This window comes from Cebus imitator, unplaced genomic scaffold, assembly GCF_001604975.1.
Source record: "Cebus imitator isolate Cc_AM_T3 unplaced genomic scaffold, Cebus_imitator-1.0 Scaffold391, whole genome shotgun sequence".
Classification (NCBI taxonomy): domain Eukaryota; kingdom Metazoa; phylum Chordata; class Mammalia; order Primates; family Cebidae; genus Cebus; species Cebus imitator.
In genome coordinates, this window is record NW_016107706.1 from 2693616 (window position 1) to 2712398 (window position 18783).

General features: G+C 50.1%; 1 protein-coding gene across 2 annotated transcripts in view; it reads right to left on the minus strand.

Annotated features, from left to right (window-relative positions):
• ITGA9 (integrin subunit alpha 9) overlaps positions 1–16576 on the minus strand; it is a 368469-nt gene extending 351893 nt beyond the window's left edge. For both annotated transcript variants that reach the window (XM_017508435.1, XM_017508439.2), the window contains exon 1: positions 16344–16576. In XM_017508435.1, coding sequence (XP_017363924.1) covers positions 16344–16528 — 185 coding nt within the window. In that variant the 5' untranslated portion in view covers positions 16529–16576. The remainder of the gene's footprint in view (positions 1–16343) is intronic.
• Positions 16577–18783: the final 2207 nt, after the last annotated feature.

The window sequence follows — 18783 nt, forward strand, 5'->3', positions numbered from 1 at the left end:
CGCCAGACACAACAGCATACTCACAGTCTGATTCCATTTATCTAAAGTTCAAAAGCATGTGAAATTTAACTGTAGTGTTAGAAGGCAGCGTAATGGTGACCTCTGGGGAGGAGAAAGCGCGATTGTAATTAGGGAGGGGGATTGTTGGGGGTGTTGAAAATAGTGTCATTCAACCTGAGTGATGTTATACAAATTTGTGATAACTGTATATGATATGGACACTTTCCTGTATGTGTTATTTCAATAACAAAATTTAGAGATGCTATTTCCCTTCTGCCTCCCCCTCCTCCTCCTCCTACCCCCCACCACACATACAGCATGGACATTTAGAGGCAAATAGGAAAAAAAATAGCAGAGTGTGGAATTATAAACTGCACCCTCTCTCCCACTGCAAAACAGAAATAGGACCATTTGCATGCAAACAGGAGCAAGAATGAGCCTCTGCATCCTCCATCATGATCTGAAAAGCTGCCAGGCGTGGGCCATCCCTAGCAGGAGCATCCCCTGGCTACAGAAGAGGGGAAAGACACACCGGAAGACAGAAGAGGTAGTTTGGGCCTGTGTGAGTGCAGAACCCAGGGGAAATAGCAGTAAGCTCCCCTCCAGATGTCACAAAAACAATTTTGACCTATAGTTTTATGCATTGTTTCTGGAAAGTAGTCAACAGAAGATCGATAGCAAAGAATACCAAACAACACTAATCAGGCACAGTTTACGCTGAGCTATGAGCCATTGGGAAAATGCCTTGAACAATGAGACTTTAAACAAAATCTGCACTCGTGTTCAAAGAGTACAAAATGCCAAGCCACCGCTCAGCGAGAACATGCGTTGTTCCTTATCTCCAGCTTCCTAGAAAGAGGAGGGAATTCACCTCTGAGGGTTTTGTATCATGAAATAGATAATCTCCCACATGCCTTGGAATAAAGTGCATTCTATATTACGTATTCGTAGAAAAGGTATTTAGCAGAGGTGAGGATGACCTTGGAAAGCTTCCCTGGGGATGTAGGAAGTTCACCCAGGCTCCCCTCCCTCTGTTCTGAAAACCACCTTCATCTTGGGATCTCATTTATTGCACTTGGGCCTCAGAATGCTACTGCTCCTCCTGCAACACTCTGGCTGGGCAAAGGAGAAGACAAACAGGGCCTCCACATCATACAACAGAAGTCTGAGGCCCTCAAAGGGGACTCTGGCAAAGGCTGGCAGATATCACAAGGGACATCATCACTAACCTGGCTCAGAGACATGGTGTCAAGGTTCATGGGAAGGTGTGGGGGTCCCATCTTAATTCTCACTGCCCTGAGCTCAACTCCTCAACATCTAGAACCTGAAGAATCCGAGGGTACAAAGAGCCAGGGAGACCCACTCCTCACTGAAGTGTCTCCTTCCAGGTCAGTCTTGGAGGGTCTGTACCTGATTCCATGAGGAAGATGCCCTGCTGGGGAGTGAGAGAAGCAAGGCTCCCAGTGGTGCTGGTATCCAGGCTGCCCTGCAGCTCCTCAGTCATGCCCTGCGATGCTCCTCCCCAGGTGCTTGCTGGGCACAACTGCAGAATTCCCCCGCAGAAGCAGGGCTGGAACCCACAGCCCTTTGGAAACTGAAGCAAGCGCTTTCCCAGACAGACCATATCGCCTCCCTCACCCACACAAGAGCAGTTTGGCTGGCGCTTGTCCGCTCTAACTCAAATGCACGATGACATACAAAACTCCAGTGAGAAGAAAGCCACATTAAGGGATCAATTTCCCCCCTTGCTCCAGGGCCTGAGCTTTAGAGCCACTGGGGCAAGTCAAGGATTGTGCTCTATAAGAGCAGCTGTTTTCACAGGTGAGAAGAATTAGCAGTTTGCCCTGTCTAAACTGTCTTAACATCCTAGGCCTTTCCACAGGTCACGTTCTAAGACCTGGGGAGCATAAAATACCTCCTCCGCTCAAAAACCCCAGGGCCACAGAGCTTCGTCCCAAAATTCCCACCAACTCCAAATTTACATCAGCACAGTGACTACTTGCCACCCTGTAATTTATTTTACAAAAATCACAAAAAAATTAACAGGAGAATTCATCGCATCCAAGGGAAGGGAAACGCTGCAAGAAACAACAGGTTCTTCCTCCACTGTGTCCCCCAAAGCGGCATGAGAACCCTGGAAATTTCAGATAGCGCCATTGCTCCAAATTCGCAGACACAGATTCATAGGTTGTTTAAGGAGGAAGGGACCCTGGGGAGCTTAATTTCCAGGCTCTGCTTCCTCCAGCCTAGAGCCAAGACTGAGGGGGACAAAGTTTACATCAACATCTAAAGTGGAAAGGAACCTACGGAATTATTATTTCCTTCCAAACCCAAGATACTCAATGATTCTAACAACAACGGCTGATCCCAACCCTGATAACAACCCCCAGTTCAAAACTGGCCAGATGGAAGTTCAGCTGGCCAGATGGAAGGTTTTTCCCAAATCCTGTGCAATGGAAAATGAGGCTAGAGATAAGGGGGCGTGCACACACACATGCATGACACTCACGGGGCGGCACACAGGAATGCTCTTGTATCTCGGTGTTTACAGAACAGTGCGGCTTCCTCCACAGCCCGGCACTGCTCTGTACCTAGGCCACTTCCAGCAAGACTGCACCACAGCCCAGCCCACGAATGAGTCTTTTCTGAAGTTAATTCAGCTGGCTGTTTACCAGGCTGATCCCAAGGGAGAGAGAGATTACCATGGCCCAGAGTTCTGAACAAGCCACTGAAAAGATGCCACCTGCTGACTTATAAGAAGACATCCTAGCCACTTCAAACATCACCCCAACTGTCCTAGTACTCCCAACAAGAAAATGTCCCCTTCCTCTGTGGTTACCACATAAAAGGGCCTGAGTGTCCCCAACAACAGGCTCCCATCAATAAAGAATCAAGCTGCTTCTCTGCTTTGCTGCTACTTCGTGTGGTCCTTGGGCCAGCAGCATGGGGAGCACCTGGCGCTTGTTGGCAATGCAGCATCTTAGGCCCCAGCCCATTAAATCAGAATGCATTTTAACAAGCTCTCCAGGTGATTCATAGTCTAAGAAGTACAATGTAACCACCTAAACTGATTACAAATAATTATGTTCATTTGGGGCCTGTTGAAGAGAACGCCCTTGAGAAGCGAGCCTCTCCTCCCATCCCACCCCCAGTTAAAGATGCCACAAACTTCAGAGGCTTTTTCTGAGATGGTGTCTCGCTCTGTTGGCCAGGCTAGAGCACAATGGCGCGATCTCACTGCAACCTCCACCTCCCGGGTTCAAGCGATTCTTCTGTCTCAGCCTCCCTACTAGCTGAGTACTACAGATGCACGCCACCACGCCTGGCTAATTTTTGTGTTTTTAGAGACGGATTTCACCATATTGGTCGGGCTGGTCTTGAACTCCTGACCTCAGGTGATCCACCTGCCTTGGCCTCCCAAAGTGCCGAGATTACAGGCGTGAACCATTGCACCTGGCCTCAAAGGCCTTTTAAAGTCCCCTCATCAATGCAGGACTCTAAATTTCTAATTGGGGCAACCAGCATATAGCAGGCACATAGAGTGTGCATGTGCTGGGTGAGGCTCATTATGAGCATGATCAAATTCAGTCTTCATAGTAACCCTATGGAGGTACCGTGAAAATACTGTAAAATACCAACCCCATTTTACAGATAGGGAAGCAGGTCGCCAGAGGAGGTTATGATGATTGTTCAGATGCCAAGCTGGATCATGCACCCCAGTAGTCAAATACGTCACTATTCCCTATTCTACCCACCCCACATCAGCCAGAAAGGAGGAAAGGGGAACCAACAGGTACCCAGTGCCCCCTCTGGTGCCAGCTGCTCACATATGACACCCCCACCTGAGAAAGCCCCAGTGAGCCTTTGAGGGCAGCTCTGAAGTGAGAACTTTGATGGGAAAGCTCCATCATGTCAAAGGACATGCTGGGACTTAGAAAAGAAGGCCTTCTCGTCCCCATCAGGCTCAGGTGACTCAAGAGGTGAATTTCAATCACCTTGCTTTTCCAAAGCACTGACGCTGCTGTCATGGCGTTAACTAGAGGTTTGCCTCTCTTAATAAGCAGTGCTTTGGAAGTGCGGGCGGGTCGGTTCAGTCACCGACACTGGTTATGCTCACAAGGGTGCTTTCTTGCTCACGGCCATCCTGTCAGGCAGCCTCTTGTGTGTTTTCCACTAGGAGATGTTGGGTCACACTGCCAGTAAGCGGCAGAGCTGGGATTTGAACCCAGAGTGTCTGTGTCCAATGGGGTGCTCTGTTCAGCCTCTCCAAACTCCCTGCTGGTGTGGCAGTTTAAATGCCCTGCATTCTTCCAACAAAGAGAGCTGCTTCCTGAGCTCCCTGTGTGTGGTCAAGCTGGCTGTGAAGGCTCCATTCCAGCTGCCCCCCTCGCTCTAAACCTCTCTCACATTTTTAGGGTAATCTGCAGGTAAATTCTCTGGAAAGTGGGTGACAGAGAAAGACCAGGATGCAGCTGCCTCCCAGGGCAGAACTGAGAACTGACGGTGTCTCAGAGTCTCTCCCTCCCCACAAATACCACAGCAGCAATTCCACAGGCAACATTATAGCCAGATCGAGGATGGCAACCGGGGATTAAAAACTTTAAACCCATTAGCTTTGCTTTCAGGCATTTGAACGCAAAGCCAAAGCTTCCCCAGGAACCCACGTTTTGGTTACATGAGTCAAATTCTTCGCTGTGTGTCCACCACGGGGAAACCCCAGGAATTGTCCACATCCCTCACTGGGCAGAAAGCAGGCCAGGCTGAAGTACCGGAAGAGCTGGTGCTCTGATCACACCAAACCCTTCATTTCCAAAGGAAGGGGGCCCACTAGGGAGCAATATTTGCCCAGCAGAGCTACAGAACCTGAAAGGCCTCAGAAGCTCTTCTTATAATTGGGGAAGCTGAGGCTCCTGGTATTGAAGCAGTGGATACTGACTGCTTTCTAGGGGTTTTAAGCCAATAGTTCTACCTGACTTCTAAGCTTTGTGGGAAAGTTATTCATGGTGAAAGTCTAAGAAGCACAGGCAGTAACACAGGGTTTAAATCCCACCTCTGCTGCTCACAAGCTGTGTGCCTTAGTCAAGTGTCTTAACCCCTCTGAGCCTCAGTTTTCCTCTTCTGTAAAACAGGAATAATAATGTACCTAAGAAGGTTTCTTGTAAGGTTTAAGCAAAAGAACGTTTATAAAACACCCAGCATAGTGCCTACTACAAAGTAGGTGTTCAAACAAATGTTAGGATGGTGGGCAGTAAGTAGAAGGCCAAACACCTTGACACTCAACTCGTCCCAGCTCCAACTCCTGGCAGCACCCACAAGCTCATAGGTCCTCAGAACTGCAAAGGTTGCCAGAATCAAAATAGAGTCACTTGTATTCAAAAAATAATAATAATCCTGACAAATAGAGCTGTGGAAGGCCATGAAGGGAAGGTTTTCATGCACAAATAGTGGATAACAATAACTATCACAAAAAATTCTGCAAAAATACAATCTTGCACAAAGCCCAATCTTGCACAACCTTACACATACACACACACCCCTTCTGTGAGGAAATCTACCTAGCAACTCTCTGTCCAGCCTCAAACTGGTGCCATCCTTGTTACTGATCCTTGTATCCAAGGATAATTATCTCAAAACAATTATGTAATCCTCATTTTTTCCTTTAAAAGCCTCTGTTTTCCTTTACCTCCCTGAATATACACACAGTTTACTGTGATACAGTACACGTATTCCCACTGCAATGCCCTATTCCTGAGTAAACATTTTCTTCTAGAGATTCTCTCTCTGTGTTTGCTAGTTAGGTTAATAGAACCTTGGTCCCTTTTCTGGTGTGCTGGGCAGGAACTTATTCAGACTGTCACAGTAATTCAGGGACAGCCAGGATGCTTTCACCACCAGCAATATATTACAAAAGTAGCCACAATTCCCCATCCTTCCTGTATCACTGCTCTTTTCAATGTGATTTTGCAACTTCTCTTGTCAAGAGATTAAATGTGTTTCTACCTCCTCTTGATGTGGGCTGGCCCTGTGACTTAAATTGGCCAGCAGAATGTGGCAAAAGAGGTATGGTTTGACTTCTGAGCTTAGGCTTCAAGAAATCATATAAGCTTCTGAATGTTCTGTGGTACCTTGCCCAACCACCACATGTACGTGCCCATGCTAGCCTGCTAGAGGATGAAAGCCACGTGGAGCACAGATAAACCCTCCCAGCTGAAGCCATCATTTGCCAGCCAGCCAACCAGCCATCCTGGAAGTTGACCACAGATGCATGAGTGAGCCCTGCAGAGAACAGAAGAACCACTCAGTTGAACCCAACCTAAGTTGCCAACCACAGAATGAGCTAACAAGTGATGGTTGATTTAAGCCACTAAGTTTGGGGATGGTTTGTTATGCAACAATATTGTGGTGATAGAAAACAGATACATCATCAAGCGAAGGCATGCCACTTCTGAAGGAAACTGGACCATGGTAACTCCATTGCCCACTAATTCCTACTGAGTTCAAACCAATTATCCAACTCTGCAGCTGACAATTATTGCTATGGCTCCTCTAGCTACCTGGTCTCCTTTCCCTCCCTCAAAGGAATCTTATCCCCAACCAGGACCACAGCATTTTACTGAGGGCCCTGAGAGGGGACAGGCAGGCTGGAGTAGTAGAATAAGCCCTGAAGAGTATACCTGAAGTCACACCCAGGAGTGTGCCAGCTACAGCTATGTGACCTTGGACAAGTCCCCTGGCCACTCTGACCTTCCTTTCCTTTTCTCTAAAACAAAGATAATAACAAATGCATGATCCCCCTCCCAGGGCAGTGATGAGGCACGAAAGGAAATGGCAGATGAAAGTGTTTGGAGGACATGCACCCCAGGATGGCCTGACTTGCAAAAGCAGTTTAGGGTATTTTATCTGCAAGGCCAAGAGCAGACACAAATGCTCCCCAAAGAAGCCCTTTTCCTTTCAGGGCTCTTCTCCTTTTTTCTTAGGAACCTGATACCTTGGACAGGGGCTTGATGGAGGTGGAGGTAGGGAGGCAGCATGGCTAACCCTGAGGATAGTCAGTTTAGCATTAAATCAGGCCCACCTTGATTCAAAGCACAACTCTGTAATTTACTTACTTCCTGGGTAACCTTGGACAAGTGACTTAGCTTCTCTGTGCTTCAGCAATGGTAGCCGCCTGTGCATAGAGGGGACTGTGAACACTGCTTCTGGCACATAGGTAGTATTCATAAAAGGCTGGCAATAATAATTTTTATCCTGGAGAGCCTAGGTTAGAGTAAATAAATGGAGGGAGAGGGGTACAATCCATACCACATAATGCTAAGTCAGAGAATGAAATCAGTGGAGTCCCTGCCCAATTGGGAAAAGCAGAGGAATGGGAGCAGGGCCCCACCTTAGAGTGACATTGGCTCCCAGCTTCTGTGTCAGGGAGTGAAGGGTCCTCAGAGGCTGCTGACCTGGCCTGGGGCTCGAGTCTTGACAGACACACTGAGGGGAGGCAGCTGGAGACGGAGGCATGGCAAAAGGACTGAGGTTTTCCTTCCACATCTGAAAGCATCAAGTGAACACTAACAAAGAGCATGTCTATGTAAGTATTATCTCATTCATTTCAGTGTTGAGTGTCAACACTCAAAGTTTGATGAATGAATAAATGAATGAACAAAAACACCAAAATAAAACTCCGCATCTCAAGTCAGGATGAAAAAGAGCATTTGTTTCATAAATCAGATCAAATAACAAGAGAAATAACCACAAGCATCTATCAAGGGCTTACTGTGTGCTATGTGATGTGCTCTGGGCTTTGCACATCATCTCATTGAATGCCCCCACCAACCTGATGAGGAATATACCCTTATTACTCTTTACAGAAAAGGAAACTGAGGTTCAAACAACTGAAGTAACTGGCCACGATCACATGGCTCCTAAACAGGGGGCTGAGTAAGGCCGGCTGGGGGCAGGGCTAATGCTGGAGCCACTCTCTTGGCCACCAGACACTTGTGCATCTCAGCAGTGCCCCCTTTTATGTCAGAAATCATGGTTCTGGTTGCTGCTGTGGAGCCAGGGGACTCAATGAAGGTAGAGACAGGAAGAGCTCCACTCAGCTGAATCTGGAACATCTACCTTCTGGGACCTGTCCTGGTGCAAAAGAGGTGCCAGGACCCTCTACAGTGCTGCCTACTGGTGTGTCCTGCACAACACCAGGTTTACTCCAGGGTCTGCATACATCACAGCACTTAGACACTAGACAGGAAGTGGTAGGAAAAGTCATCTCCCAGGTGGCCTTAACACGCCAGGAGATCAGCTAAGATGGAGGAGATCTGTTTCATGCTTTTTAAATTTATTTTTTTAAAAAGATCTGGGCACATAGTAGGTACGTATTTGTGAGGTGCATGAGTTATTTTGTTCCAGGCATGTAATATGCAATAACAACATCAGGGCAAATAAGGTATCCACCACCTGAAGCATTTATCCTTTGTGTTACAAGTGAGCCAATGATACTCTTTATTTTTAAAGGTACAACCAAATTATTGTTGACTATAGTCATCTTGTTGTATATCAAATACTAATTCTTACTCATTCTAACTTTTTGTGCCCATTCATGCCTTTTTTTAAATGTTCAAATATTTGGGGATACAAATCATCCTCTCACATATTGTTGGACACTGGTGCAGAAAGTCTGACTCTGTGTGAGTTTCCTTAATAAAGCTACAAACCCAGGAGTGAATCTGAAATACTGGCCACCGTGGCTACCTTCCCCAACTCAGAGCTTCCTAAATAAGTGGTGGGAGCCAGGAGAACTCAGAGTGAATGGAGGGATAGTAACAAAGCAGCCCCAGGGGGTTAGGTGGATTCATGGAATACTGCAGAATACTCCATCTTTCCGGGAACACTTCTGCCTTCATGCCAGACAGACTTGATGTAAGAGGAGGCACTTCAAATGTCCCTGGCAGAATCACTGGGTGATCAAACATCTCCAGAAAACAGAACCCTAGCATCCCCCCAAGAGTAGCCAGTGGGTCATGAATAAGCATCCCCAAGGGAACTGCAGAGAAGCTACTGCCATTGCAATTCAGTGACTTTTCCAGGAAAGCATGCAGAACAGAACTTGACAAGACAGACACGTGAGTACCCTGAGCCCCCGAACTCAGATTCTCGACTTCCTGAGAGGCAGTCAGCCTGGGTGGGCAAAGGCACACACAGGCCTGTGCTCGATGACTCATTAGCCATTTGACTTGGGCACTACTGCCTCTGTGCCTCCCATCCTTGAATAGGGATAAAGTGATAGCCAGCTGCTACAGACTGAATGCTTGTGTTACTTCAAAATGTATATGTTGAAATCTTCACCCCAAGGTAATGTTATTTGGAGGTGGGAACTTTGGGAGGTGATTAGATCAGGAGGTTATAACCTACGAATGAGTTAGTGCCCTTACAAACGTAGCCCTAGAGAGCTCCCTCACCCCTTTCATGGTGTGAGCTTGGAGTGACAGCGCCACTATCTATGAACCAAGAAACAGGAGCTCACCAGACAGCACATCTGCTGGGGCCTTGATCTTGGGCTTCCAAGGCTCTAGATCGGTGAGAAATAAATTCTGTCATTTATAAGCAACCCAACCTATGACAGTTTGTTATGGCAGCCCAAATGGCTACCAGCTGAAATGATTGCTGGGAACATTAAGTGAGCTAGCATGAGGACAGCATTTAGGTAGCACTTGACATCTATCAAGTATCAAGAGGTACATTGTTGCTGCTGTTGCTAATTTAAACTCAACACAGAAGTCCTTTTTGCTCAGAGCAGACATTGGTGGCCAAGTGAGCCTGTGGTTTCAAAGACTAGATTTTTCCCAATCTTGGACCCACACTGGCTTCCCAGGCTCCCTCTGGAAAAACGAAGGTTGGTATAAAACATTTTATACTGCTTTTGTTGGTCACCAAACCACCTGGCTAAAAGGATTTGCAGTTCAGAAATCTCTATGGCTCAGTGTAAGGCAGAGCTCCTTTCTTCTGAAATCCATCACTTGTGACTTCTCCGACATCAGAAAGAGAGGCACCTTGCAAGTCAGCTGGTGGCAAGATCGCTCAGGATTCTGTTTTTGGGCCAGTTCCAACGGCCCTACTGTCAATCCTAACACTCCGCACACTGATTACAGTGGGATGGGCAAAGACAGATGACCCCTAGCTACACTGCCGGCCAAGGAGCACACCTCACACACTCCCGACATGGTGATTCATGCATGGCGGGCTCCAGGCAGCCACGCGGGTGTGGGTCACCTCATGCTGTCCAGCCACAAGGAGGACTGTCAGCTGGCAGCCTCCAGCTGCAGCTTTCTTGGGATCTGCTGCAGGATTCCAGCTGAGGCTGTGCTCTTCCCAGACAGCTCCAGCCAATGCCTGACCCTGGCAGAGAACAGCCATTTCTGCCCAGTGGTCCCTGTTGAGTTGAGTGAGACTTTAATCAGATCTGCAGAGTCGGAAGTTCTCTCTGCTCCAACCGACTTCTTCCCCACTTCTCTTTCACAGGCGATACCTGCCCCCAACAATCCTCTCCCACGCCTATCTCTGTCCTAACATCTGTTTCCTAGAGGATGCAAACTGACACAGGCCCCCCAGAGAATGTGCATTCATCTCTCAGGCTGGGGTGGGCCTTGAACAACGCATGTAACTAAGTAAGCCTGTTCCCCAATCAGCAAACTGGAATCCATTCACCAGGATGTCACAAAGATTCGACAACTGAAGAATATTATGCCTGTGAAAGCATCTGACCTCTTGTAGATACCATCTACAAGATACTATCTGATGAAATTCATTTTGGTTATTAAAATTACACAGATACTATCTGATAAAATTCATTTTGGTTGTTAAAATTACAGGCAACCCCTTGAAAGCAAGAAATTTCAGGGAACACCATGGCTTCTTTTAACAGATGTGAAAACATTTTCCCTAGACAACTCACAATAGAAGTTATCAGGAGACCATTTCCTGAACAGCAGCATGTCACCAGGGAATCAGAGCTGGCTAGGGCCCGGCCCTTCACACTCTCACACTCCGGGCTGTTAATGACTGGTTGAGACAAGACGGTCTTCTTGCCCTGGAAGGTTCTCCACTGGGCAAGACAGCTGCCTCTGCCCCCAGCCAACATTCAGCACTAGCTCAGAAAACAGCACCCTTGCCAGCTTCTCCAGATCTTCAGAGAAATATCCCAGAAACCCCAGGAAGATGCTTTTTGGATCCCCTTAGAACTCAGGCCTCACGTATGCGTTGTCCCTTCCTGAGAGCTTGAGAAAGCAGGCTCTGTAGGGTGAGTGAGGACCAGGAACAAGGTCTGAAAAAGCCACTTCCAGAAAATTCAAACGAGGAAGTGGACCTACACCTTCCCCTAGAGCCCGGCACAGGACAGAGGAATGCAGCAAAGATGCCGCCACGGAGGTTATGAGAAGGCAGGGCTCCCACCACCACTGCTGGGTGTTCCGTCAGCGAGACTGGCAGGGCAGGGGCAGCAGGGTCAGTGATCCCAGGACTCCCCTTCTAAAGGTTTTCCTTTCACAGGAGTTTCTCTTCTGCCCCTCTGAACAACCCATGCCTGCCTGAGGACAAGCCTCTTCCCCATCAGAGCCTATAGCTTACACTTCACTTGAGATACAGGACTAGAACCCCACAATTTTCTCACCTGTCAGATTGTGAGCAAAGTCTTCATTCTTGAACCCCAAGCCCTAAACACTGACCAGGCCCTGCGGTGTTTTATGAGCAGAAAGACAATTCAACCTCTTCGGCGGGCAACAATTTTTAGTTAGAGGTAAGCACTGTAATATTTCAGATGTAAAACTGAAATGGATGTCTATTTCAGCTTTAGTACTCAAATATGCTACAACTTCATTTTTCTTTTTCTTACCTTTCCTTTTGATCCTTGTCTAAGACTCACATCATTGCTCTCAACCCACACGGCCAAGTAGAACTTTCCATGATGATGAAAATGTTCTCTCTGTGTTGTGTCGAATACGGTAACCACTAGCCCCAAGGGGCTACTGAGTGCTTGAAATGTGGCAAGTGGAACTGAGAAGCTGACTTTTAAATTTTATTTTTAGTTAATTTAAATAGCAATACATCTGGCTAGTGGTGACTACATCAGACAGCTCACCAGAACTGTCGAACTTGTTCTTTTAATTCTCGACCTTCAGGCAAATCGGGATGTTATGTTCTCCTTGGCTTGGAATTGCCTCCTATTCCTCACTGAACAATGCTCTGACAACCTTAACGAAGCAAAAAGCCCAGTGCATCTTCCATTTCCAAGCACTCGCTCTGTGCCTGAGCACCGCCGTCTTGATGTGCCCCAGGAGAGGGAGCAGGAAGCACGTCTCCAGAAAGGAAGCCAGTGCACCCAACCACTTTGGACTCCAGGGCGTCTGGGGCAGAGGAGGAGGAGGGATGGGGAGGGATGTGAAAGACGTCCACTCTGGAGGCTGCACGCCAGCCAGGCTGCGTTTATTTATACCACAGGGTGTTACAGTTGCCAGCCCTGCAGCTGAGGAACTGGTCCATGTCTAAAGGAAGGGGACAGAAATCGGCTTTGTCCATGTTCCCTGGCACCTACTGTCGTTGTTCAAAGGGTGCCAGAAGACTCGGGGATAGGAGCTATAGGAGAGGAAGCCGGCTCTAGGCAGGCAGACACTCACTGGGTGTTACTAGAAAAAAAGAAAACCGAGTCACTTGCACGTTTGTATCCCAACTGATACAAACATCATCTGGAACACTGTCCAGGATATGCTGGTCCATCTAGCCAGGGGACAGTCCTCACTGCCCAGAGCACAGTGACAGGCCGCTCAAGCAAGTACTCAGAGAAGCTGGGTCTGGGGCTCTGTACTCAGTGTGATATGGCTACAGAGCTGGGTTCAGTCACCAGGGCTGGGAAAAGCAAGATCACCCCCACCCTTACACAGGGATCTAGGACCCTCCGATTAGAGACAATTTTGAGCTACAAAATAATCGAGAGAAATGCTTAGTTATGGGACTGGAGACGTGCCAGCTCCACCAGCAGAGCACGTTCATATGCTTTGAGATGTACGCCCACAGGTCCCTCAACGTGGGAACGCTCCGTTCTGCCGCCTGCAGAGTCCATGCTGACTTTGGTGTCTGGGCTCTCCTCCTGCCACTTCCAGAACGTTCTTCTCCCTCCCTTTCCCTATAGACAACACATTTTTTCACCTGTAAAACAGGTGGTTGATTAGCATGAAGCAAACATCTTAGACTGCAAAATACTGAATTAAGTAACCAAGAATAATTTCTTCAAGAAGAGAGACATAAGACACAAGGCTTAATGAACATGTCCTTTTCCTTTCAAAGTTTTGCTATACTGCTTTTCCCTTGCATGTCTGTATTTTACCTTCCTCACTCATTTTGACTAGTATTTGATCCTTTTCAGTCACTCCCATGTAGGTTCCATACTCTTCCATTGCACTAGAGCAGCCCTTTGCAAAACTACTCTAAGCATCCAGCGTCTGAATAAATCAATTCATTTTTCTAAAGTACACACGCTTCACTGGCACTTCGGTAATACATAGAGAATGCCTTGAAGCTGTCATCCTCTCTGACCTAGCAATTCTAAGCCTAGGAATTTATTCAAAGGAAATAATTAAGATTGTCCTGAAGGGTTTCGTTAAAGGTTGTTTATCCCTGCTGCTGTTTGCAATTAGAAATAATTGAAAATGACCAACATGTCCCTCAAGCATGGCTAGAAGATCCAAGGCTCAGGTTCTGCTTAGTAGCAAGCAACCAATAATCAGACACTAAGTCAATCAACCAACCCCAGTGGGGAAAAGTAACCAGTCCCAGAGTTTATGTTAAGGTACAGACTTGGGACAAATCCAGAATTCACAGGACCTGATCTTATAGATATAGGGTGACTACCTTTAAGAAAATTAATATACAATTATAAAATTGGGGACAGGGCATTAATAGGACCCTGCATAAGCAAGAAACCTTTGGCTTAAGTTTCAGCAGCCTCACACAGTGAGTCTAGCCTCTAGAGGCAAGACAAAGGAGAAGGAAGGAGATGCTGGAGGTTGCTCCTTTCAAAGGCTGCAGCTTACCAAGCCTGGGCAGTGTAAGCAGCAAAAAATACATTCAAGGTCTAGGACAAAGAATATTGGGAGAAAGGGGAAAGAGAAAAAGGATGGGGAGGAAAATACTTGAAAACAACATCAAGAGAACAGAAATCAAGAGGAAAAGAAAAAGTTAAGGCAATGTGGTGGGGGCAGGGAGGAAAAAGAAGAGTTATTGTTAAAAGATTTCAGTAGAGTTTAGGTGGTGCCTGAGCAGCTACAGGGACAAGCACTCCAATACAAAGAGCAGCCAGCTTGTATCAGAACGAGAGGGGACATTCTGGAGCCCTGCAGCCCAGCTGCATGGGTTCCCATGGACCCCTGAAATGCCAGTCCCACATCTCAACTGGCAACAAGGCTACTCACAGCATTACTGCCCAGCTCCACACCGACTCCCTACCATTTACCCTGGGTACCAAGTTGAAGGCTAGACTGTCTTTTCCTACCCTGGCCAAATCTGCTCACGTCACACAGCTTTTCTTCATCCCCTTTTTAAAACAAAGTAGGCTGAACACCTTTTCTGTCAGATCTGCTCTCATTCCTTTCCCAGCCCGGGTGACTTTGACCTGCGGCCCATGCAAATCCACAGTGACAGTAGCCTGGCCTCTCTCCCTCTAGCTGTCAGAGAGCTCCGGGCAATTGAGCCAGCCTCAGCCTGCAGATCACGCACAATGCTCCGGCTGGCTTGGCTGCCTGATCCGCTGCCCGCCCTTTCTCAGCAGCCCCCTGTCCACAGCAGCCCACCCATTTGTGACAGAGCTTCCCGCATGCTTGGTGCCTAGTGTGGGGATCTGGGATATGTTCTTCAGCCGCAGACCCTGAGTCTGCAGGACATAGAAAAAGCCTTCAGCCCGCTCTGCTTTAAAAGGGGAAATTGACAACTGTAAGAACAGACACTGGGTCTTAAACCCAGCAATTGCAGTAAATGAGAGAGGGTGTATGTGGAGGTGGGCGAGAGCTATGGGAGGATTTTGAAAACGGTTTCTCTTGGAGGCTGATCTCCCAAACAGCATGACTCTTAGTGGGCTGCTCCCGGAGTCCCCTTTTCCAAGAATGCTAGAGTTCTGCGATCCACAAACCACCGTTTTCCATCAGCCTCTGTCCAATACAGAGCAGTGACTCTCCTGCGTAACTTCATGCTGAGAGCACCGGCATCAGTGACCTCGACCTCCCTGCCTGCCATCCCTAAAGACGCTCAGGCTGGTGACTACACAGTAAAGTCAACCCTGGCCTGGCTGTCACCTGGGTCCCCACTGAGGGACGACCTTGAACGGAGAACTTCCCGCAGCCCCTCTTTCCTATCAAGAAGTGACCACTGTGTGGCTGTTTAATCCCTCTGGTCCAGGGGATGTGGCCAAGGAGGGCACCAACCTCCCCTTCGTGCTTCTCCGCTGGAGTTGGTCACAAGCTCTGTACCACTCAGCTGATGATGCCTAATGGAGAGCCGCCACGTTCTTCAGGCCCACCCCTCCAGACTCAGAGGACAACTGGACCCCTTGGCCTCTACAGAAAAACACGTCTCTCTCTTAAGGCTTCTGGTGAAAGTCTCCAGGTGGAATTGGTCAAGATGAGAAGAGACTCAGGCTGCCCCAAGAAACACCTAACTGTCCCACCTGTGTCACTCGGAGGTGCTCCCTTACCCTCCTCTTCCCTGTATCCAGGAGCTTCTCCACCCCACTTCCATCACGAGTCTTGTTGGGGGTGGGGGGAGGCTCTGGGCTCCAGCGCGCACCGAGGGATCCCAGACGCCCTGCCACTGGGGAGCACCACCCCGCGCAACAGCGCTGGAGAGGCTACAGTCCTTCCTCAGGGATTCCCCAAAACTGAGGAGGGGTGCAGCTCCAGTGCCCTGACTTCCCGAGGCCCCGCGAGGTTCGGGAGGCTAGCCGGGCCCACGCGGCCGCTCGGAGGCAGAGGAGCCAAGTCACTCCGCGATCCGGAGAGCGAAGCCGAGTCTAGCCGGGCGGCCCAGGAGGCAACTCTAGCGGCGCTCCCCGAACGCTCGGGGCTGGGACCCGGGGAGGCGCCCGACAGCCCCGCCCGCCTCCAGGCGCCGACCCCGACCTCCGCGGGCCCCGGACGACGTCCTCCCTTCTCCCGCCGTCTCCCGGCGGCCGAGCCGCGCGCAGCGGAGACATTTAAATCGGCCCCTCGGGACGGCGGCGTGGAAGAGGCCGGAAAGGCGGCGGCGGCGGCGGCGGGCCCGGGGGCCGGGGCGGTGGCCGCCGGGCCAGGGTCGCGGAGCGGGCGGACACTCACCAGCGCGTGTTGTCGTGGAAATGCTCCAGCACCGCGTAGCCGAAGAACGAGTCCGCGGGGCCCTGGAAGCGCACGGGGCGCTGTGGGTCGAGGTTGTAGGCGCCCGCGGGGACCCCCGCGGCCACCAGCGCCAGCAGCAGCGCACGGAGCCTCCCGGCGCCCCTCGGCGCAGCCGGGCGGCCCATCCCCAGCCGCCTGCCGCCCTCCCCTCTGCCGGGCGAGCGGGGCGCAGAGCGCGCGGGCCGCGGGGTCCGCCGACGGCCGGGAAGCGCCCCCGGGGCGGGAGCTCTGCGGGCGGGATGCGGGCGCCGGGGCGCGGACGGCTGGCTGAGCGGGCGCGCAGGCGAGCACAGGGGCGGCCGCGAGGGGTCTGCGTCCTCGGTCGGCCCGAGAAGTCTGCGCGAGCGGGTCCCGGGCCGGGCGGCGCTGGACTGCGGAGAGGCGCGCCCGCGGGGTGGGCGGCCCGGGCGGCAGAGGCCGGACGGCGCGGCAGCGCCCCCTGCGGGCCGCGGGCCCCGCGCACTTCCCGGGCGGGAGTCGGTCCCGACGCGCAGGACGCCCGGAGCTGCCCCTCCCCGCTGCGCCCCGGCGCGCGGGTTCCCGGAGGCGAGGCTGCGCCCCTCCGCCACTGCGGGCTCGGCCGGCCCTGGGGACCTGTCTCCCTGCCTACGTTCTCGCTTTCCCTCCCAGTCTCACAACCAGCAAGGTCCAAAGCAACCCGGGTGAAGAGCGAGTTTAGACTCCAGAGACTCGCCCTGCGCGCTCGCTGCTCCTTCACCCAGTTGTGAGATCAGCTGCAGGAGCAGCGCTCCGTGAACGCCGGCTGTTGTTAATAACAATAGCAGCCACGTGGAGGTGAGCAGAGCTCCCCTCCATATTCCAGTCACTTGCCCTCCTACACCAGTGATTCCCGAAGTGCGGTCTCCGGACCAGCAGCATCAGCAGCATCTGGGAACTTGGCGGAATGCAGATCCTCGGGTCCCACTCAGCCCTGCTGAATAGGAGCTCTGTGGCTGGAGTCCAGCAGGGTCTGCGTGCACCCAACGGTGTCACTGTAAACATGCGTAATAGAAAGTTCACCATCTTCACCATTTTTAACTGTACAGTTTGGGGTATTAAGTATATGCATGTTTTGCAGCCATCACCGCCCTCCATCTCCAGCACTCTTCATCTTGGAAAACAAACTTTGCACCCTAAACAATAACTCCTCTTTCCCCTACCCCTACCCCCATCCACAGCCTCTGGGCTACCTTTCTACCTCGCGTCTCTATGAACTTGACTACTCAGACTCAAGATTCCTGCTGAACTGACTGCTATCCTTCCGAAGTCTGACCACACTGCTGTGGTTTCCCTGCCTGTGTTCTCTTCTTTCCACTTTTTACTTCTACAACAGAGTTTGGGTAATGTTTAAAAGCTTCCTGTTGCCCCCCGCCCCCACCCTCTTCTTTCTACAAGTTGGAGCCAGACCTCCTCAGCATACCTTCACATGGAGGCGCCATCTCCTTTTCCAGCCCCATTTTACGCCCTTTTCCCGCCCCACTTCCTACAAACCCTGCAATGTATCCGCACACAACTTCTAGCTGTCCTCTGAGCCTGTCCAGCAGGGGTTTTCACACATACCTGTTCCTTCTCCAACGCTGTTCTTTCTTCCTGAAATGTGCCTACCCCTCTTCAACTGGAAAAAACAATCCTATCCATTCTAGACGTCCAGGCCAGTTCTCCCCTCACTCTTTCTGTCCCATTTCCTCTGCCCTTTTCTTTTCTGGGCTGCCAAAGGGTGTTCACATGCCTCTGTCTCAACACTTAGAACATGCTAATCATTTCAGGCGCTCTCTGTCCCTCTCCAGAGATGGTAAGGCTCTCCAGGGAGAAAAAAGTCTTAGACGTCTTTGTAGCCCCAAGGCCCAGCTCAGTGCCAGGCATAGGAAGATGCTTAAACATTGTTGAAAGAATGAACTGAACTCACGCCTGTAATCACAGCACTTTGGGAGGCCAAGGCAAGTGGATTACTTGAGGTCAGGAATTCAAGATCAGCCTGCCCAACATAGTGAAACCCTGTCTCTACTAAAAATACAAAAAATTATCCAAGCATGGTGGTGTGCACCTGTAATTCCAGCTACTTGAGAGACTGAGGCAGGAGAATCGGTTGAACCTGAGGGGCAGAGATTTCAGTGAGCCCGAGATCCCGCCACTTCACTCCAACCTGGGTGACTGAGCAAGACTCCATCTGAAAAACAAAAATTAAAAAAAAAAAAAAAAAAAAAAAGAATGGCCAGGCACTGTGGCTCATGCCTGAGATCCCAGCACTTTGGGAGGCTGAGGCAGGCAGACCACTTGAGTCCAGGAGTTCAAGACCAGCCTGGCCAACCATGGCCAACATGGTGAAACACCATCTCTACTAAAAATACAAAAATTAGCTGGGCACAGTGGTGCACGCCTG